Source organism: Sceloporus occidentalis, unplaced genomic scaffold (assembly GCF_023333645.1).
Source record: "Sceloporus occidentalis isolate IW3139 unplaced genomic scaffold, rSceOcc1.0.p SCAF_3, whole genome shotgun sequence".
NCBI lineage: Eukaryota > Metazoa > Chordata > Lepidosauria > Squamata > Phrynosomatidae > Sceloporus > Sceloporus occidentalis.
In genome coordinates this window covers 167,327,469-167,349,617 of record NW_028316983.1, presented here as the reverse complement: position 1 = coordinate 167,349,617, position 22,149 = coordinate 167,327,469, and the positions used below count along the sequence as shown (strand labels likewise).

General features: G+C 38.8%; 2 protein-coding genes across 3 annotated transcripts in view; one reads left to right on the top strand and one right to left on the bottom strand.

The window, feature by feature from the left end:
• Positions 1-22,149, bottom strand: part of RNF182 (ring finger protein 182) — a 101,297-nt gene that overhangs the window by 64,691 nt on the left and 14,457 nt on the right. The gene's annotated exons all lie outside the window — the stretch shown is intronic.
• On the top strand, positions 1,414-12,786 carry CD83 (CD83 molecule). The gene is made up of 5 exons (XM_089518810.1): positions 1,414-1,456; positions 1,619-1,749; positions 8,363-8,579; positions 8,685-8,791; positions 12,509-12,786. The coding sequence occupies exons 1-5, from the start codon at positions 1,414-1,416 to the stop codon at positions 12,629-12,631; spliced, it is 621 nt and encodes a 206-aa protein (XP_089374936.1). The 3' UTR covers positions 12,632-12,786.

Sequence of the window (22,149 nt, the reverse complement as noted above, 5' to 3'; positions counted from 1 at the left end):
AACCAATTTGGAGTTCTTAAGAGTTTTGGGTGGAAACTGTTTGGATTGAAGATTTGTTAATTTGTCAATGAAAGGGCTTGACCCAATGTGTGGCAGTTACGAAAAACACAAATTCCATGTTAGAAATTGTTATGAAAGACATTACAAATAAAATGTCAATATCAGAATGCCTCTGTAGAAATCTATGGCACAATGACGCTTGGAATACCGTGTATATTTCCATTTACACTATCATGGAACGCATATTATAAAGCTGCAAAGGTACAGATAAGGTCAACAAAAATAATCAAGGAAATTGAACAACTCCTGGACAAGGAACAGTTACAAGGTTATAAATCGTTTGGGACATAATATTTATACAACCATTTCCACTGTGGTCCCAGCCATAAGGAGAAGAGCAGAATGACAAGGAGGTACAGACAAGACACACTGCTGGAGTTGAAATGGCCACAACTTTATTACGTACAGGCATGGCACACCATCCAATCCATGTATCCAATGACTCATCTGCTGACTGAGAGGTACCTGTCCCTATTCTGTCTATTGTGAGAAATTAAGGGATGGTAGAAAGAAGATTATGGATTATGGATTGAGTCCCCTGTCACCTGGAAGTGAAACTGGTCCAGCAGTTGCCAAACTGGGTGAGTTGCCACTCTTTTTTGTTTTGGTGCTCTTTCTCATCATCACTGAGTGCTTCTCATTTTTCTTTGTAAAACGTTGACACCAACTGCATAGCTTCAGAGGTTTTGTGTTCTTCAGGCAAACTAGAGAAGATGTGTCCTAGTAAAGACCACCACCATTGGCCCAATTTACCTTCAGATTGAATTGTTGAGGGAGGTAAGTATGACACAGGAACCTAGACAGCAGTAGAGGCCCCTGGGACAAATCTATACCACCTGGAGGAGACAGCTACAACCTTTTTTCTCCATATTTTCCCCATCATGATGCTAATGAGACCCCAGGTAAGACTTGAACATGTGCTTCATATGTACCTGGTGGCATATTCCAGTTTTCAGACGTGCCCTTGCTATGTATCCTATAACTAACAGGATGAGGGAAGAGGACAAGACAATGTATCCTATAACTAACAGGATGAGGGAAGAGGACAAGATAATTTTAGTAGTGGAGGAAGGAGAACATAGCATTATTTGCTGTCTCCTAGGCACCAGACTTCATATTCACTCCTGAGAAGTTTGTTTCCTGTATTGCTTCCTGTGTGATGAGCATCTGTCATTACTAAGAACTAAGGAAAACTTGAGGGACTTTCCCCTCCAACAATGGCCTTTAAAAATGTTCTTTGTGGGGGAATCCCAACAGTTTCATGACTTAAATGTTAATGAGTATAGCCGTCATCACTTTCAGTTCTGTTCACATCTTCTTCTGAAAACAGCCACTATCAACCACATCTACAAAATGCTCATGGCTTCAACACATTGCTATCACTTTGCCTTCCTAGGTAAATATTTTTTCTGTTTGTTTGTTTGTTCTGTAGTCAAGGTCTATTTCTCTCCTGCTTCCCAGACCCTCCCTTTCAGCAAAATATCGAAATAGAACAAATATGTCTTCATTTGCTTTTTATTTCCCCTTCAAGCTTTTCTTTGTGTGCCCTTTCTTGCAGTTTGGCATGTGATTCATGGAGTTGCTGGTACTACACTACAAGTAGTGGCAGCATGTAATAAAGATGTGTCACTCCCTTGTAAGATTTTTGAGGATCTACAAGTCACAAATGGGGCAGTCTCCTGGTATAAGGTAAGGTTCTATTACTGTTCACTTTTTGTTTGATTTCTTGCATAATCCACATTTTATTTAATTCTTAGAGTTCAGTAAGAATGTGAGTAGATATATTTGTATGTGTGCTATGATGTGCAGATCATAGATACAACCACAAGTCATTTGGAAAATGGAAAATATTTGACAGCTAAAAATGATTTCATGTGCTGCGTTATCTATGCAAGTGTTTAAGAATGACCAAGTTCATATTGCTGTAGATGGAAATGTTTTTACTTAAATTGATCTTTATGTGAATTGATTCTGGGAAGATGTGTCATTTCTGCATTCTCTACAGTGCTCCAACACAGCTGGGCCAAATAAATGTTAAACAGTACACTACACACCAGTTGCAGTTGTTCAGAATCACTCAAGTTCTGTGCTGCCTCTCTTCCTTGGTTTTGCATAAGTAACCTTTATTTTTATTTATTTTTAAAAATTTGTCAGTGAAAGCAGTTAAGGACCAGGAAATGTGGGGCTGTGAAGATGTTAGAGTACAGACAGGCAACCAACTTGTAGAATTAATCACTTTAAAAAAATCTATTGAGAGTCTAATCAATAAACAGTGTATAAAGCCCCAAGGGGCCAATTAAACTGTAATTCCAACAAATAGTATGACATTTTGGACTGTAAAGTTCAAACAGATCTCAGTTTAAATCTCTAGTACAGGGTCGCTCTGAATTGGGTAGTAAATATAAACAATTAACCTTTGACTTCCACTGTTTTTTTTTTAAATGAAGATGATGTATCTGCTCAGTGTGTGTTGATATTGTGTTGAATTAATGATTAGCCACCAAGGATTGATGAGTCTCCTGAAGCTATTTCTCTGATACTGGGATTCCCTGCTATGTACTGAAATCAAGGTTTAAATTGTTTAAAATCAATGTGTGCTGATCAAATTAGTAATAGCAAGGGAATGTGAAAATGGGAATGAATGTAAATTCTATTGTGTCTGGTATAGTAAACATACAACTGTACACACATTTATTCCTGTGAAAGGCTTAGAACTGGATATTATAGGAAACCCAAACTCCTTTTAATGCACGTCACATGAGAAAACATATTGCACTGAATGAATTCATAGTTATGGTTTATTTTCTGTTTTAAAAAGATCCATATTGTGCAATTCATATTTTCAAATTCTGCATTGTAATCTGGCTATGCAAATAAAAATACTCCATGGCAATTTCCATGCGAGTTTTCAGGAGTGTCACCAATTTATAAAGTAGCACTATTTCAAATTTTTTCTATGTTCAATATGCCATAAAATGGTTCAGTATTTTTTTTAAACTTTCCACTCCACTTCCCCAACTATAACAAAGGAGAGTGGGTGCTCATCCATTACAGTGTGTTAGAACGGAAACTAGTGTCTAAAAATATATTCACAGTGTGCCAGTCCTTGTCAGCAGCATTTGCCTTCCATGTTACCATCACCATGAATTTCTTCTAAATGTGGCTGTCTTAGCTAGCTGATGGTTACACTTATTCCACCTGAAACTGAGCTATATTCCAGCAAGTTTAGGCTATTGCCCATAGTAGCATTTAAACTAGTGTTTTCTTTTTCCATATCTGGAATACAGTTACAGAGGTTTGTCTTTTTCATCCTGGTATCATGCCAAATGTTGTTTTTAAAATACAAATAAAAATCGATACACTAAAAGAGAAAGTAATATGTGAATTTGGGGTTTCAGATTTTTGCATTTTGATATTTCTCAGCTCTATTTCCTTTCTCTCTGATGTTCTGCTTCCTGGTCTCAAACGCAGTCACATTTCAACATGGTAAACATATCACCAGCATAAAGTGTAGCAGGAGGGCGGGGGGGGGGGGGGGAATAAGGTCATTGGCTCTCCAAATAAGAATTATGGGATTTTTTTTCCAGCTCCTAAATTGCTAGCACTAGAGAGAGTAAGACATTGAAAATTATTCACATATATACAGTAACTCGTATATTTGCTGGGTTTTCATTTCCTTGGTATCTTTGCCTGCTCTATTACTTTGGAGGACTGAACTGTCTTTCTAATTGTTCAGCTGAAATTTTAAGCTACTGCAGTTATAGAAATTTGGGCACTGAAGGGAAATTTCCAAGAGGAATGATTCATTGGAGGGAGGGGGAAATGTCCTTATTTAGCCTTCTTCCTTCAGAGCGATACCCCTGAAAAACCAAAACATTTGATTGGCACCTGGAAATGTGGAGCCTTCTCCGTAAATATAACAAATGCCTATCCCAAATTCATTTTGTCTGAATTTTCATTAAAATATCTTTGAAAAAGACATGACACTTCTCAAAGGGATATTTTCCTCCTTAGGCAATTATTTCCACCAAGTACTATCAAGGAATCATAATACTCACTTTATTTTTTATCACAAACATACATAAACCTTTAAAAAATTTGCTTTAGGTATGATGTGATCTTTGGATTTTCTTTTTGAAATCTGGAAATAGAGCCAAAAGACAGTAATGGTGGAATATTTCCTAGCTTATCTGAAGTTTCATAATGTGTGTGTGTGTGTGTGTGTGTATCAGGACCTGAAATTCAGGAAATAAAATGACAACAGGTAGTACTAAATTAAGGTATGAGGAAACATGTGCTTTCTTATAGTGTTGCCTAGTAAATTTGAACAAATTTTATTGGGCACCGTAATTTCATTGACTGGAATATTTAAATCAGTCTTGTCTTGCTAATCTTAGCAGACAAATTATGTAGCTGTTGAAGGGCCACTTTATGTGGGAAATGAGAGAGCCAATGTATGAATGATCCATTATATTTTGATAGTTGTCATTTTATAAAAGGTTTGCACTGAACACGTTCTCTACATCTTGTAAGCCCTAAGAAGAGAACTGACCCTATATCCCAGTTTTCCTTATACCTTACATTCTCAGCCAACAATGTGAAAGAGGGATAAGGAAATGCATATGATAATTATGCCAAAACAATTATTTGCTACAAATTAGAAATGGCAAAGATGGGATTGCTGTTTTCAGTAGAGTGTATTTGTAGAATGCAATTTAATGCATCACTCCAGTCTGTTGGCATGAGAACTGGTAAAGGAAGAGTTTATGAAAAGCATAATTTAAATGAAGCATCTTAGATGAGCCATAGGTTCTTATGGGGAAACATCCATTTATGTTGCCTCTAGCAACTTGCTTTAGCAGCATTAGCCTGAGACTGATCAGCTACTGTTACTTCTGTACGTTTGACTGAATTGCAGGTAATAATAATAATAATTTTTAGTCTGCCTCTCCCTGCAGATTGAGGCAGATTACAATAAAAAGATGCTAGAGTGGATAGCAGGTAGGCAGGTATGCATTTAAGACCAACCAAAGAGTTACATCTAATGCTATATAAGTAGGTGCCTTCAAGTCACCTGTCAACTTATGGTGACCTCATGAATTTCAGTGGGTTTTCTTAGGTAAGGTAGTTTGCCAGTTCCTTTCTCTGAAATGCAGTCTACAGCACTTGATATTCATTGATGATCTCTCATCCAGGACTGACCCAACCTAGCTTCCAATGTCAAATAGAATCTGTTCCCTTTAGGGTATTTAGGCCCACATCTATGTAATGCTATTTGTTGTTAAATGCCATTAAGCCAACTTTGACTAACTTTGACTTGTTATTCCCTGGTTATTCCCAGGATAAGCCTTCTCTAATTGCACTGTGTGTGATAATCTTAGCTGTGATCGTATGACTTTCCCTGGATAATGCCTTTTGAATCCCCTGATTGCCCCCCATGTGATGAAGTCCAATATTTCTGTAGACTCTAGTTGAAAAGTTGGCCAAATTAGTGCAATCAGCACCAAGCTTCATAAAATCATAAACAATTGTAAAATAGCTTGTGGAATGGCCTAAGCTACAATGTGAACAACTGGAATTAGAACAGAATTAGGATTGGGATGTGATAGTTGCATGAGGATGAAAGTTGTAGAAACATTTCACAAGTGGACTGACACTGTTACAATGGATTGCACATTTTACCACCAATATTTTAATTACAGCAAGTACAGGGAGGAGTTTTGCGCTTTGATAAATTTATTCATGTTTCCTGCTAATTAAAAGAGTTGGGAAGGAAGGGTTTCTTCTGTACATAAAACAGGCTCGGAGAAAGTAGAGAGAAAAATGGAAAAATTCACAATCTAGAAACGAGTTAGTTTAAAATCCTGTAAGTAGCTTCAGGGTCGCAAACATCTGGATAGCTAACAATCCAATTTCAGGATTCTATTCATATATATTGTCTCAGAAATGTTCAGTTTCCGTCTGCTTATTTGCAAGCAATTAATTATAAAAGAATTTGCCTGCAGAACCCAACTGAAGTTGAAGTGTTCTGTCAAGCCAAATTTTACCACTAGATGTCTCCACAGGCAAAATGTTAATTATTCAGCTGTGAAGGAATGTGTAGTAAGGGAGAACTGTATCACACTGTGATGAAAAAGAATCATAATTGGAAAAGGCATTAAGAAAGCTTATTCAAATTGTACAGCATTTTTAATGAATTCAGAAAGAGAACATGCATATACATATTTATGCTTGTGTCGATGTAGCTTTCTCTCTGCTTTTCAATAAATCAGAAAAGCTCTTTCTGCCTCTTTTTGTTCAGAGTTCTTATCTATCATCTGTCTGTCTGCCTGTTGATTTAGTCATCCATCATGTGAACCAATCTTTTGATAAATGGAAATAAATTATGTCTGCTTTACTGCAATGCTACAGATCCTTTAGTAGGCTGCAGATCTACATGGGAGGAACTGTGCAATAGCAAACTTTACCAAGAAGTTTTACTCCAGTCGGCTTTGCACACTGGAGAAGGGAAACATTTGTCTTAGCCCTTCTGTGTTCATAATGCATTTGCTTGCTGTTGTTTCCAAATGTGCAGATACCATGGTACAGGAATGCTAGGTTGCTAAGCAACTGCAGGAGACATCCCTTGCTTTTCTCCATAGGTGAAAATTGGCAATGGAGCCAGACTTGTTTTATTTTACGTTTTCTGTACATGTCTGGGCAGGGGGGATATTGCCTAACATAAACAATCCATTTCACTCAACCACATCGTTCAGAGCTATGCTTTGGATCCACAGGACATACTGTCTAGGACTTATAAGAGGCTCCTTCCATTAATTCTTGCAGAGCCCACTTGGCCTGAACCTCCCTGTTCTAAATCCCCTACCACTGGATCAGTTTGCACATCACAGTAACCTTGGTTTATAATTGATGGTCAGCATGCTCCCATCCAGTTAACTCAAGCTAGTTACTCCGCGTTCACTATCAGCATCAAGGCCCTGCAGTCACTGTCCAGAGAAAATCTCCATGAATGTATTCATTCCCAAATGATACCAGACAGATACAATTCTCTATTATCCCTCTCACCTGTGGCACAAAAAACAGTAAGGAGTTTATCACACCGGAGGCAAAGTGCCCAAATCCCATGGATAAATGGGAATTAAATCCAGGAATATCCCGCAAAAGCTTACACCTTTTAAACCGCTTAGGGAGTGCTTAAGTGCACTGATAAGTGGTATAGAAATGTACTTGCTATTGCTATTGTTTTTATAAGATGTACCCCGATATTGTCATTGTCCCATGTTTAACTTCTGAATAAAGGCAAAACGTGCTGCTTTTTACTTTTGGGATTTTCCCAAAAATAAAAAGTGGCCAAAAGTAGACCAAAGAGGAGACGTTGCTATCCATGGAGGTCCTTCACATAATTCCAGACCCTGATTTTCTGAGATTCCAAATGATACAGAGAGTCTTCATGGACAGATAAGGTGGTTCTCTTCAGAAAGTAGTCCTTGAAGTGAGGAAGGCAATGGAACTGGTGACAGAAGAGGCAGGGGTTGTCTGTGATGAGTAAAGTTAAACAACACTCAAACAGGACTAATGTGCCCATTGAATGCACACAAAAATAATCATGCGCCTTACATTGTAGAAAGCAGGTGATAGAGAGAGCATGGAGTCAGGGAAAGTTGAAAGCGAGAGAGAAACAGAGCTTGGAAAAATACCTCCCAGAATGAAGATGCTAGCTGAAGGATTCTGGGAGCTCTAGTTCAAAAATAAAATAAAATAAAATAAAATAAAAATAAAATTCCCACCCAAACTCTAGGAAAGAATCTGGGGGAAAAAGAGGCTGAGGGAGTGCCCAGAGTGTGTAGTAAGTCCTCTGAGCATTAGCAGTGCCACTGCACTTAAAATCTACTAAAGTTAGTTTGGCAAAGCACCACGTTACCAAAAAAATAAATAAAATAAAATGATATTAACTGTCTGTTCAGTGAGCTGGAAGGTATACATTAGTTGTTGTTGTTATTATTATTATTATTTATTTATAAAGCGCTGTAGATTTGCACAGCGCTGTACATAAAAACAATAAATATATAAAAGCAAACCTTCCTATGGCGTACAATCTAAGAAATAATAGGATAATACATATAAAATACATAGCAATATAGTTAAATAAACATTCTGGTCTAGAGCTTCGCAGAGTCTTAAATTGAGACATACTCCAACCCGTATGCAAGTAAGGATTCTTAATTCTTGAGAACTGGAGTATAAATAGTTTCTGTTTGGTAGCTGGCATTACTCCACCCATTGTTGTATTTTTGTTTTACAGATTGGTGAAAACAGCAAAGCACTGAAGGATCTGCAATCTGATAAGCAGCATCATGATTCAAGAGAACTTAATGAATCCTTGGAGGCCTCTAATGACACCTGGCATTCTCTGAAGCTAAGAAACACTACAAGTTATAGCAGTGGGACTTATAAGTGCCTTTTAAGGACACCAATTAGAAAACACAACCGAAGCAGTACAGTTACATTAAAAGTAATAGGTATGACTGAGTGGTTGTTAGTTTTATTTGTTTGCTTGTTTTGTTTTGTTTTCTGCCATGAATCATTCAAGGTACTTCAAAGTGAATGTATCTTTTGCCTTGCAGACTGTCCCAAGGAATCGCAAGATGCAAAACATAAAAAATACAAAACAGAACTTATGTTGCTGTGCTCTCTTGGGTTTTTTTACTTGCTTCTCATCTTCTTTGCTTGTGTAAGTATTTTTAGCTTAGTTTTTTGTGGGTTATTTTTAGTTTGTTTCTAACTTCCTCACTACCCCCGTTTCAGGTGCATTTGTCTAGTATTCACTAGGGAGTACATAAATGGGACCCACTCATGTGGAAGACCATTCTGGTTTGGGTCAGCATCTGGCTGTACCATATACAAACCAAGCTCTTGTGTTTTTGGCAGTCAGAGGGGATAGTGCAACCTTGCCAACATGGAGCTGCAAATGTCATAGCTAGCACCTAAAACTCCATGTTTGCAATCTATCACTGCTAGGTGTAACTCCTTGACAGCAAACATAAATTTGTAATTTGTTTTTAAGAAATATAATAGGTTGGATTCAGATTCAGAGCACTTTCTGGATAAGATAACCAAAGGCCAGCTGAGCTGACAGAGGCAGCTGATGGATCTGTTGTAGTAGGTATACTAATCCAGTCTAGGTTTTATGGCCACTTCTGCTAGAAATGCTTCAGGTTTTATAGGAGCCATCCAGCTGTTGGCTGTTAGTCTTGATGAGGATTGGCACCAAAGCTCTTGTATAATTTGGAGCAACTATGGGAGGAGTTGTTGTGAAATAGAGGGTGGATTCTCCATCTCCACAACAATGGATTTGTTGGCCATCCCTGAATCCAAACCCCTCATTCCTGAGATGCTGGAAATGTATTAGAACTACCTTTGCCCTGGGCTGATGTTGTACTAGCATTGTGGCTTTGTCTCTCAGCTGGAGGCAGTTTGGATCTGGCGTAATTCAATTTCTTCCCCTGTCCCCCTTTTTTTGCTTTTCAGCCAGCAGAGCCGTTCTGCTGGCAAACTGATCTGTTGGCGAAACTCTGAGATAAAACAGCAGAAGAGCATTGTTGCAGGCAGAAGATGTTTGTGATTAATTATACAAACACACACACAAGAGCTGGCACATCTTTGAGTGCTGGTCATACTTAGAAATCAGTTGAGTTTTAGTGATCTCAAGCCCATTCAGACAGGCTAAAATAAAGCTGCTTCTGGTCACTTTGGAGGTATGCTGTTTAAATAATACATGCCTCCTAAGAGTCCGGAAGCCGCGCCAAAGCCATGCTCCAGTCCTAAGGACAACACTACTGTTTTTATTTTAGATAGCACAACCTTGACTGTTGTGACAATGAATACTCGGTGGATTGGTCTGTAGTTGGCTGAGTATTAGATGAGGATAGTGATGTGGCCTGTGGTCTTTCCTCCCATATAATCTTGTATATATGCACCTTGCTTTCAGCCAGGGATGGCTGAAATGGTTTCATGACAGCAATATAATTACTTCACTATAGATTTTATGCCAGGCTTTAGAGGAACTAAACAAGATACTGGAACTAAGCGTCATAATATAGACAGCCAGACCATTCAGCAGCTCTAAAGGGTTCTTGTGTCACCTGGAAGTTTTCCTTAACATGTAAATCATCACATTAGGGCAAAATGTCAAAATTCCTAAGATTCACATCCCATTACTTTGTATTCTGTGCATTTTGTTAGGTAATGTCACTCAGAACAGAAATGGATTGCTGGTTATTAGTTGGAGTTGGAAAATTACTCTTAAAAGGAATTAGCTAAAGTTATACTTCCAAGCCCAGTCCCATCCATTTTTTCGTTAATGTTGTTGTGTTGTTGCTGTTGTGTACCTTCAAGCAGTTCCCAATCTATGGTGACCCTAAGGCAAACCTATCATGTAGTTTTCTTGGCAGGATTTGTTCAGAGATGTTTGTCTTTGTCTTCCTCTAAGGCTGAGAGACTGTGACTTGCCGAAGGTCACCCAGTGGGTTTCCATGGCTGAGTAGGGATTTGAAACTTGGTCTCCAGAATCATAGTCCAAAGCTACACAGCACACTAGCTCTATTAGAGCAGTATTTTCTTTTAAAGTGTGTCTTATTTTTCAAATGTAACTAAAACAATTATTTGGGTTTACCTTTAAAACAGCTCAACAGAGATAGAGGCAGAGTGACTCTTTTGGGCAGGAACTCCACAAATCAAGGTGTTGTTGCAGAGCAAGCCTTGTTTCATGGATTTCATGTATTTATCAACAGAGCCTCTTGGGGTGGTGTGGGACATGCAATAGGATTTTGATTGAAGAGGTCAAGTTCTGGGCAAGGAAAGAGGCAATCTTTTAGACATCTTTGCCCCAAGCTTTTCTGGGCCTCATAGGTCCAAACCAATACACACACACATGTGTGTATTTATTTATTTATTTAAAACTTTATCTTGTTAATTGGCATAGAAAAAATGTTACCTAACAAGAGGATGATTTATCTGACCTCTGGCCATCTTGTGTGGGTGATTGTAAAAGTCCAAAAGTCCAAAAAAGTAATTTTTTCATGCTTGGAGTGACAGCTAAATTTGTATATCTCTGTGTGTTCAGGGGAAAATTTGGCAGTAATTTCAGTGTCATTCAGTGTGAGCTCTGCCTTGGTATATTTGGAAGGAAACTGGGAACAGGAACAGAAACAGAAGACTGATATTTTCATCTGACTATCCTGAAAATTGACCAGGAGTAAAAGGCCTCTTTGTATTTCCATATATACACGCTATACATTCTATTTGCTGTTGAAGCATTGTGGGTTTTTTAAAATATAATATCTAAGCCCCATGGTAGAGATGACTATCCCCATGAAAAATTATATATGACATATTCCCTCTACTTGAATAAAGGCTCACAGACATAAAATCAGCTTCCATTAATGTTTAATATTGCCTAAATCTCAAAAGAGGAACTTTTTCACAGTTTAATATATTCACTGCTGTCTTATAATTTATCTCTCTGTAGCCCTTTTGGTGAGTTTAAAGGCACATTGGTCTATGGTGAAATCTGGAAATAACAACACATTGATATGGGTTCAGAGCCATTGTGGTCTGAGTGCAGGACTATGACTCTGAAGACCAGGGTTTAAATCCCTGTTTAGCCATGGAAACCCACAGAGTGACCTTGGGAAAGTCACACTCTCTCAGCCTCAGAGGAAGGGAAAGGCAAACCCCCTCTGAACAAATCTTGCCAAGAAAAGCCCTGTGATAGATTTGCCATAAGTTGGAAATAGCTTGAAGGCACACAACCACAAGACTGTTTCAGAACTGAAACTAGCTATTTAGAATTAGGATGTGAAATTTTGTTCATTTTGTTCTTGCACAGAAGAATGAGAGGAAAATGAAATGTTTTCTCTTTGCTGGATCAGATTAGGTCTTTGTTCATTTTTGAAGATCAGTTGAAAAAATTATGCAAAAAGCATTGCATTTGTATGCCAATGTATCCTAATGATACTGTACACACATGCCATATCATTAGGGAAAGAGAAGCAACTGTGACAGAGAACAGATGCTGGGAAGAGGGGGATAGCAATAGCAGCACCTTCACTATTCCCTTCTGTTAGGCTCTAAACAATGAAAGGATAATTCTCGGTATCCAATGTGGCTTGCCTTACACCTTGCAAATTATCCTGTTGCCCTGATAGGTAGCAGAGGACATTGTCCCATTACTAATGTTTAAATAAAACCCATCTGCCAGAAAAGTGTTTGCTTCTGTACATAGAAGGATGCTTAACGTGCCCTTTGCCACAGGGAGCATAATGTCTTGGACAGGCCTCAGACTCTAAAAGTTAGATTCTAAAAGTTATGAATATCACGTGAAATAAGTGCAGTATTTCTCTTACTCTTCCATAAACGTTAATTTCAGAGGTTCTCTTTTCATTTCTAGACATGCTTAAAGGAAAAAGAGTCTACAAATTATTATAAATCCAGAATGAAACACACAGACAACGGACTTTACCACATGAGTACCTGGCAAAGGGGGAACGTATCGAAGGTTCTGCCCAGCTGACTTTTGTTGAATCACCAAAGGCTCATCAGTAGTAATAACAACATCAAGATGGATGTATAGACATTTAACGCACATTTTCCCTTGGAGTAACTTGAAAGTCTCTGTAATTTATCAACTACTTGCTTCAGCAGGGAAATATTTTAGAGAACATAGTTTCATTCATTACAGTATGAACATATATCATCAGCAATGCAATTTTCATACAAGGTTACTATCCTAATGTCACCATGTTGTCTTGTTTATACATCCTCACCTTTTCCTTCTGACTAGTGGTTGTTCTTAATATGCAAAACTGCTACAGAGTGGGTTTGATCCTTGAACTTGGCAAATAAATAATTGATTGAACCACCTCTTTCAATAAGCATACACAGTGGCTGCTGCGGTACAATTTTTCTGACAGTAATGCTTCTTCAAATGATTGATCAGTCAATGAAAGGGAAGAAAGATTACTGAAGCCTCTGTCTTAAGTGTATAGCATGACAGCCTGTGTTTATTTCTGTATGCGTTTGAGACTGTCAAGTATGCCCTTTACATGCTAGAATGATAGCATACATAGAAATGATTTTACAAGAGAATATTCACTGAAGAGAAGGTATCTAATTAGTATTGCTACAGTTTGTCGTTGTTGCTGTATGCCTTCAATTTGTTCCTGACTTATGGAGACCCAACCCTATCACGGGGTTTTCTGGGGCTGAGAGTATATGACTCACCCAAGGTCATACTGTAAGTTTCCATGACAGAACATGGAATCGAACTCACATCTCCAGATTCATAGTTCAGCACTCAAACCACTACAACACGTTGGCTTTCGCTACAGAGTTACTATCTGTAAAAAAGAGATGCTGGAATGCTTCAGACATTCCTTTAGGTTTTCAACTCTATATTCACTTACTTGTGGATACCACTTAACTTTGAGTGTGTGCATGTCTGTGCCTCCAGGTTGCCTGTTGTTTTATGGTGACCCCATGAATTTTATAGGGTTTTCTAAGGCAAGAAAAACAAGAGGTGATTTTGCCAATTCCTTCGTCTGAAATATAGCCTAGAGCACTTAGTATTCATTGGTTGTCTCTCATCCAACTACCAGAGACGTAGCCAAGGGGGGGGTCTTGGGGTACGGACCCCCCTTCCATTAGAAAAATGAATGGTGTGTGCTGCTGCGCCGCCGCCCCCAAGCCCCATTATAATGGTGGCACTTAGTCTGGACCCTCCCCCCTTCCTAAAATCCTGGCTATGTCCCTGCAACTACTAAGCAGGGCTGACCCTGCTTAGCTCCAAAGACTAGACAGAATCTGGTGCCTTTAGAGTATCTGGACCTTCTAACTCTGAGTAGACATATATAATAAGACTGCAACCTAAGAAAATTTTGCAAATACACATTTTCTCCCTGCATGATGCTGTATTATGGATGGCTGAAAAATGTGTTTGGGGAGGAAAAAACACTCAACCAACCCAATCCAACCCAAAGCAAATGTTTGTTGACATGATTTGGAAAAATGCTATGTCTCTGAAAAGACAGGAGATGGAAGAACAAAAACTATGGAAAACGAGACATTAAAATATTTCTGCTACAAGGGAAGAAATTCATATTCATATAGACCCAATCCTTTTTTATTACAGTGATAGTACAGTACTATAGTTGTTGGTCATAAAGGGTTTTCAGTCATAAGCAGTAGATATAATGTACGGTACAATGAGAATATTATTCACATAGCACCATAGATAGATGATTCCACCCATCACCCCAAGTTAATCATAATATGCACCTTATCTGATCCTTGGGGACAATAGACATCACTAATGAAAATAAGTGTCATCTGATTTTGTCATTTCCTCTTGCTCAAAAAGACTATTCTTATTAGTTTTTATATATGTTCTCGAACATGATGGGTTCCATAACATGAATGCAACAAAGAGACCTGTGGCAAACAAGTTTAATTTGGCATAAGGTTCTGTGAACTACAACCCACTTCAGCAGACCCATTCATTCAAAGTAGGCTACTGCTTACATAAGCATATAGCCGAATAAAACTTGTTTTTAATTTAAGCAGCCACAGTACTTTGTTTCTGCTGTAGCTGCCCACTACTTTGAAAATATAGCATGGATTTGTGTGTTGAAACTAGGACTATTGAGAGCCAGTGTGGTGTAGTGGTTTGAGTGTTGGACTATGACTCTGGAGATCAGGGCTCCATTGCCACCTTAGCCATAAAACCCAGAAAGTTAACTTTGGGCAAGTCACATGCTCTCAGCCTCAGGGGAAAGCAATGGTGAGCCTCCTCTGAACAACTCTTGCCAAGAAAACTCCATGGTAAGTTTGCTTTAGGGTCGCCATAAACTGGAAATGACTTGAAAGCACACAACAACAACAATTGTTTGATTAAAGAAACTGTAGCTTGTTAGCTGTAGGGGTTTTAACTATCTATTAAATTTGTATCAGTTTGTGTATGAATAAAACAAGATGTTTAAAGGAAAGGCACGGTTTCTTCATTTTGGGATGATGTACTGTACGTTTGTGCTGCAGCTCGCACAGTGTTATGGCCAAACTATCCATGCCATGAATTATGTAAATGATTTGAATATACTTCCACATTCCAAGTTTGCTTTGGAGCCCTGGTTAGGTGAGTGACTGGTGAGTGAAGTGAACACTTTCTTCCTATGCTACAGTAGTTATGGAAATTGCAGCTGTAAAGGTGCTGTTAATCCTGGAAGAAAAGCTCACAGTGGTGCCAATGGCACTTTCTGTCCTGGAGCGAATAGCTGTTTTAAAAGGAGGGGAGGGAAATGTCAGAAGAATCTTGGTTGGGGAAGAATGTGTCATTCACCTCTCCTAACACCTCACTCCAGATCCTAATCTCTTCCACTCGCCACTGTGGGACCCCCATAATTTTGAATAACAACAGCTTTCCAAAGAGTTGGTCAAGCACCATAAGTCACTTGAGAGAGCCTCTAACATTGGCCAGCAACTGGGAAATTGTGAGTGCAATGAAACAGAGTATGCAAATCCTAACAAAAGACGCAACAGATCTTTTGAGGTCAAGCATTAAACTAACAGGAAGATCTTAAAAAGAAACAAAAAGTGCAATCTTGCACATATTTATTCAGAGGTAACACCTACTGCACTGAATGGAGCTTACTCTTAGAAAGATTTCAACCACTGTGATTATTCCCTCTTAGTGAAAATGCTGGTAATGACTGCTTTGGTAAACTGTGAGTTGTCTTCACCCGCGGTTCATGGCTATAAATTAATTTGCTTTACTATCTGTTTAAATTCTCTTCTCCATTATCTTTAAGAGCATTCTAGGTAACATGGGAAGGATTCCAGTTAGTAAAACAGTTCTTTTAGTCTCTATCTGTGGAACATAAAACGATATAATAATGTGTTCCGAGCTCTGCTGGTGTCTTGTGACCTTCTCCAGAAATATCTTTGCCTTTTAGGATAAAAATTGATTTTCTTCATCACTATGCGAGATAATGTAAAAGCATTCTCGGTGACTGTACCCACTGATGATGGCCACAGATGGAAGCTACTTTATTTATCCCCCAAGTAGCTAAAACAGAGTGTATGAGATCCCTCTTTCTTTACATATAAATTCCAAGCTATTAATCAATACAAAAGCAATCAAATAGAGGTGTTGCTTATTAAACAAAGGGTATTCTGTCCTTTGATAGCCTGTTCAGTTTCTATAGAAGGCACAGAAGGGGGATGGAGCAACCTGTACCTTCTACTGATACCCTACTCACCAGTTACCAGTTCAAGATTGTCCTAGGTCCTGTGGTTTCAGAGCCAAACCACAAGACCTAGGGACAGACCCTGGTGATATCACTGAACATTATGCAATAAGTACCAGCTACAGTTGCTCATAATGTCAGTTATCATGAGATTTCACAACAGCACAGAGCTTGGAAAAATCTTCCATGTGCCATGTAAGTTGTAAGCAAGACCATGAAGGATCTGAGCTCTAGTGGGTATGGCAGCAACTGGTGCAGCAACCGGGCACATTTTGCAACCTGCACAACCGCCAAAAATATTTTGGTCTCTCCTCTCCCTTGGTTATCATATTAACTAGTTGATGTGGTTTTACCTCAAACTCTGCCCTCATGCCTATTTCCATGATCAGCTGACTCAGGCTGCACCTGAACTGCAGAAATAATGCAGTGTGGCACTGCTTTAACTACCATGGCACTTTGACACAGTTTTAACTACCATGGCTCAATGCTATGGAATTCTGGAATTTGTAGTTTTGTGAGCTATGTAGCATTGAAATGCTAATAAGAAATATATGAAACAATAACATAATATTCATTTATTTCATGAAATATGCCAGTTTATATATTTTATTTCTCTCAAGTGCATCAGACCATATATATTCAGTTTATGCTTATAAATTGTCATCAAATGGGATGTTTTTGTAAAATTAATTAACCAATAATGATGATGATGATGAAAATGATGATGATGACGATGACGATGATAGCAACAAACAACCATTTGCTAAACAACTAAACAATCCCCTCTAATGACTTTATCCTTTTAGGAGTTACAGAAAATATTCTATATAATTACATAATCCATCAATGTAAAAAGCAGTTGAATTTCTTTTTCAGTTACCATGGATCATATGGAAACAATTACCAGAATGTAAATGCGAATGACGAGAGACAAAATAAGATCCAAATAATGCCTAACTGACTGTTTGAAGAAACCAGGCTTCAACAGCACAGCACACAATAAACGTTGCTAGAAAAACCACAAATTGGAAAGCTCCCTTGGGAACTTGTAGAAAGAAAGGGAATGAATACCAGTCCTAAAACCAACCAGCTTAGGTTATGAACCTAAGATGAGATCTTACAATAAAGTGGCATGTATTTTATTTGTTTAAGATTTTCACATACTGCCCTCATGTTGATTTAAATGTAAAAACACAATTCATAAAATCAGACCAAAATGTAGTATAGCAGGCAAAATTGTATCAAAGCCTTAAAATCATAGTTAATCAAAAAGCTAAGAGCCAGCAACAAAACTTAAATAGTAAAAGCAAAAATAAAAATCAAGGACTGAATACATACTGGAAGAAGGTGCCTTAGCCTGGCTTCTAAGACCCCATTCACACCTACATTTTTGTGCCGAGTAGATCTGGGGAGCTTACATGGTGCAATACCGAATCAAAGTTCCCACTACATCTACCCCGATCACATATCTCAGTGGCAATTTAACCCTGTTGGAGTTCATATTTCCATTTGTATCCGTTTAAAATGCAGCCGCCATTTCAATCGCTCTCGCTTTTTTAAAAAAACCCTGTGAATCAAATAATGTGCACCTACCTCACACTGTTTGGGCGTCAGCTTTGGAGAGTGGCGATGGCAAGCCCCTCTGTAGAACTATTGCCAAGAATGCTCCTAGGTAGGTTTGTCTTGGGAGGATTACACTGTCTCAGCCTCAGAGGCTGGCATTGGCAAATCCCTCTGAAGAACCCTTACCAAGAATGTTCCTCGACAGATTTGCCCTGGGGGGGATTACAGTATCTCAGCCTTGGAGGATTGTGATGGCAAACCCCTCTAAACAGCCCTTGCCAAGAATGCTCCTCTATAGGTTCATCTTGGAGGATTTACACTCTCTTGCCTCAAAGGATGGCATTGGCAAGCCCCTCAGAACAGTGCCTGACAAGAAACCCTGGGATGGGTTAGCCGTGGGGGAAGCACACTCTCTCAGTCAAGAAACTTTCACAGATTTAAATGTGGGGTATAAATGAAATATAACTCAAATTTGGGAGTAGAGTCTGATGTGGTTTTATTTCTGAGGAAAGAAGAAAAAATGACCCTTAACCCCCATTTTCTAAAAAAATGTCAAACAAATCATGCACACTTTTGTCATACTGACAATGTGAGTATTCAAAGGTATTGTCTACTGCGGTCATGCAACAGCAAAGGTTTGCATAAGCTGTCAAATTTTATTTGTTTTGTTTTTTAATAAGTACACTAATGATGTTCCTGGGAGAACCCCCTCCCTTGCTTTGGTTTTCTCTCTCCCTCTCTTCCTCGGTGCCAAATTGTATGGACAGAAAGTTTCCATTTACTGCTAGTTAAACAAGATCAATTATTTTGAAAGGATATGCTGAATTCCCCGTTTTCCGAAAAACCTGGGTTAAGGGCGATTTGTGCCGGGCCCACCTCAATTCGGGTTGGAAAAATCTGATGCAAGTGTGAATGACCCACTTTTAAACCAGGCTGCAAACTGATTTATAGCATAGTGTGAACGACCGACCCCTGATTAATACTGATGAGATGAATCTTTGTTGGGAGGATATTACACATAGAGAGAGGGCACTACTTGGAAGGCTGTTTCTCTGGCAGCCACCCAAAATACCATTGAGGGCAGCAGCCCCTTTCCCCCTGGTGCTGTTCCCGTGGCAATCTAGTTCCCGAGGGAACGAGGTGCCCTTCTGATGCGGCACAAAGAAGTCATGCCCACGCCACATCATTTGGACGCGGCACGGCCATCACATCAAAATGGCGCCGCCACCATTTTTACATATGGAATACATGCTAGGGGTGCGGGACATCTATAAGAGACATCCCAAGGCAACCCTAGCACGTATTCGTTACGTGCTACAAGGCCCGTCTGGAGAGGGCGTAGGGTATCCAAAGAACTCTCTTCTAGCACTACATTTCAAATGTGTTTATTCTCTTCCTATCAGCTTTCTTCACTCTCCAGCTTTCATAATCATACATAGAAATCAGAAATGTGACGGCATGGACATTCCTGAAATTGGAATTCAGTTATATATGTTTATACGTTAGGATCTTGTCTAGTTCCTGTATTGCTGCCCTTCCAAATTGTATGTAAAGGCTTATCACATTACAAAAGTAAGCTGAGACAGAGTGGCAAAGAAGCATCTTTCTGCTTACCTCTCTGCTCGCCCTTGAAGCATTTTCTTTCTCCTTTCAGAGGGGGATAGTCATCAATGCATGCCTTTTGCCAAATGGGTTTTCCCTGGTGTCCCCTTTCTTGGAGGATGGGATGTATCTTTGGCCACTGTTTTGTTTTCAATATTTGTTGGCAGATTTTTTTTAAATAATTGGAGTGGATTCTGTCTCTGTAGCTTGAAACAGCTGTATTGGTATTCCACCTGTTCCTGGTGATTTATAACCCCCAAGTGTTTTGAGTGCAGCTTCCACTTTACTTTCTATATTGTGGGTTTCTTCTTTAAATGGTTCTTCCTTGAACGAATCTGTCATGCTTTCATCTCTTTAATATACCATAGTTCTTCAGAGAATTATTTCCAACATCTTTTTTATTTCTTCTTGATTAGGTAGTGTGTTCCCCTGCTGGTTGTATAGCATCTCCGTTTAAACTTGGGTTAAATTCTTTTTGATTTCTCAGAACTTGTGAAAGGAGTCTCTTGTTCTACTTTTTGTTATTGTTGTCATCTTATATTTCTCTGCTTTGGTTGTTATAGTAGTTCTCTTAGTTCCTGTGTACAATCCAACAGATTCTGACCCTATTTCTGTCCCCTTTTATTTTTGCTTCTCACCAGTCCTTAACCGATTGAAGTTTCATCTGTCATCCAATGAGGGTTTTCGTTCTTTTTTGGCTGCTGATAATGCTCAAAGTCTTCTTGGTTAGTCCCAACTAAAGTTGGCCCATTCAAGGATCTATGATTTTTTTGAATGGTAAGTCAACAAATAGGTGAATCCCATTGATTCAATGGGCATTCTTTAGGTAGAACTAGCAACAGAATTGAGGCCAATGTCCTGTTGCATTCTTCCCTTTCAATGGGCCTGTACAGACAGGCCAAAATAAAGCTGCTTCGGGTCACTTTGGAGGTATGCTATTTAAATGACACACGCATCTTAAGAGGCCAAAAGCTGCGCTTCAGTTCTTAGGACTGGAGCATGGCTTTGGCGCAGCTTCTGGCCTCTTAGGACGCATGCATCATTTAAACAGCATACCTCCAAAGTGATATTAGATATTAGAGTAAAGCTAAAGAAGAATAAGAAATCAATTATCAAACCGAAATACAATCTGAAAAACATCCCTGTAGTAGTAGTAGTAGTAGTATAGTAGTAGTAGTAATAATAATCATATTTATTTGTATCCCACCTCTCCCTGTATTGGATTGAGGCGGGTAACAACAAACATAGGAACAATAAAAATAAAACACAACAAACCACAAATAAAAACATAGTATTTTTTTCTAATTAAAACATTTATTTATAATGATTATAAACACATTCAACACATATTAGCACATCTAAAAATAAATACAGCATGTTCATTGGAAATACTTCTGTCCCAACCTTCTGAAGACCTGTCTAGGTAAGAAGAACTTTGCTCGTTGGCAAAAAAAGAGTAGTAGTCAGGAGGCCAACATGGGTAAAAACATAGTATTTAAAGATAAAGTAAAAAAAGAAAAGAAAAAAAAAAGAAATAGATTTGCACTATTCAGCCTCATTGACCAGAAGCCAGAAGAACTCTGAATCTAAGCTAGCCTGTGCTACAATCTGCCCCTGGTCTTGCTTTTACAGAGAATGGAGCTTCTTTGTCTTCTGCTTCTAATTATGTGATTTATTTGATATCTATATTGATCATCAGGTGATGTCCATGTATACATTCGTCTCTTGGGTTATGGTCTTTCATATAGTCTAGACCCATGTTGTATAGGGCTTTAAAGACCAGAACCAACATATTCAATATTGAATTCTGCCCAAAAATGGACAGTCAGAAAGTAGAGAAGTTTCAGTAAGGGGCTTAAATGCTTCCTATAGCCCAGTGATGGCGAACCTATGGCATGCGTGCCAGAGGTGGCACTCAGAGCCCTCTCTGTGGGCACACATGCTGTCACCCTAGCACAGAGTTTGCCAGAGTTTCCTACTAGAAAGCCAGAGGGACGTGGCACTTTGCAATAAATAAGTGGGGTCTGGGTTGCAGTTTGGGCACTCGGTCTGTAAAAGGTTCACCATCACTGCTATAGCCAGTTCCAGTCAGCAGCCTAGCCACAACATTTTGGAACTGCTGCTTTGAACTGTGTCAAAAGGCAGCTGCGCACAGAGTGCATTATAATAATCCAAATGTGATGTAATCCAGGCATGTGTCACTGAAGCCACATCTGAATTCATGAAGTATGGGATAACTAGAAAATAATATGCTGGTAGGGAATACAGAAATTGCCTATAATCTGTTTTTCACTGATCAAAATAACCAATTTTCTATTGAAAAAAAGTGTAACATTTTAGTAACCTCTAAGTCAGCTCTAGAGCACCGGATTTATTTATTTCTTCCAATTTCCTTCCCAAGAACCTAGCTTAACAGATCTGAAAAGTTCCTCTCTCAAAATGGACAACATGAAAGCAGAAATAATTTCTTTCTGAAAATGTTGGGGAATGGCTGCACGATGTTCCCATGTACTCTTTGGAGACAGTCACAACTCGTCCTTATTAGGTCACTTGTAAGACAATTGCCTGGAGGGAGTCAAAATGAATTGAGTTTTGTAGATTTAAATGATTGTGCGTGGCCATTTTG

Excerpts from the sequence above, each read along its gene's own strand:
- CD83 (XM_089518810.1), top strand. The coding sequence starts at position 1,414 with ATGCTCATGGCTTCAACACATTGCTATCACTTTGCCTTCCTAG. Across the intron at positions 8,580-8,684 it reads AGTTACATTAAAAGTAATAG|ACTGTCCCAAGGAATCGCAA; the intron begins GTATGACTGAGT and ends TTTGCCTTGCAG. Across the intron at positions 8,792-12,508 it reads TTCTCATCTTCTTTGCTTGT|ACATGCTTAAAGGAAAAAGA; the intron begins GTAAGTATTTTT and ends TTTCATTTCTAG.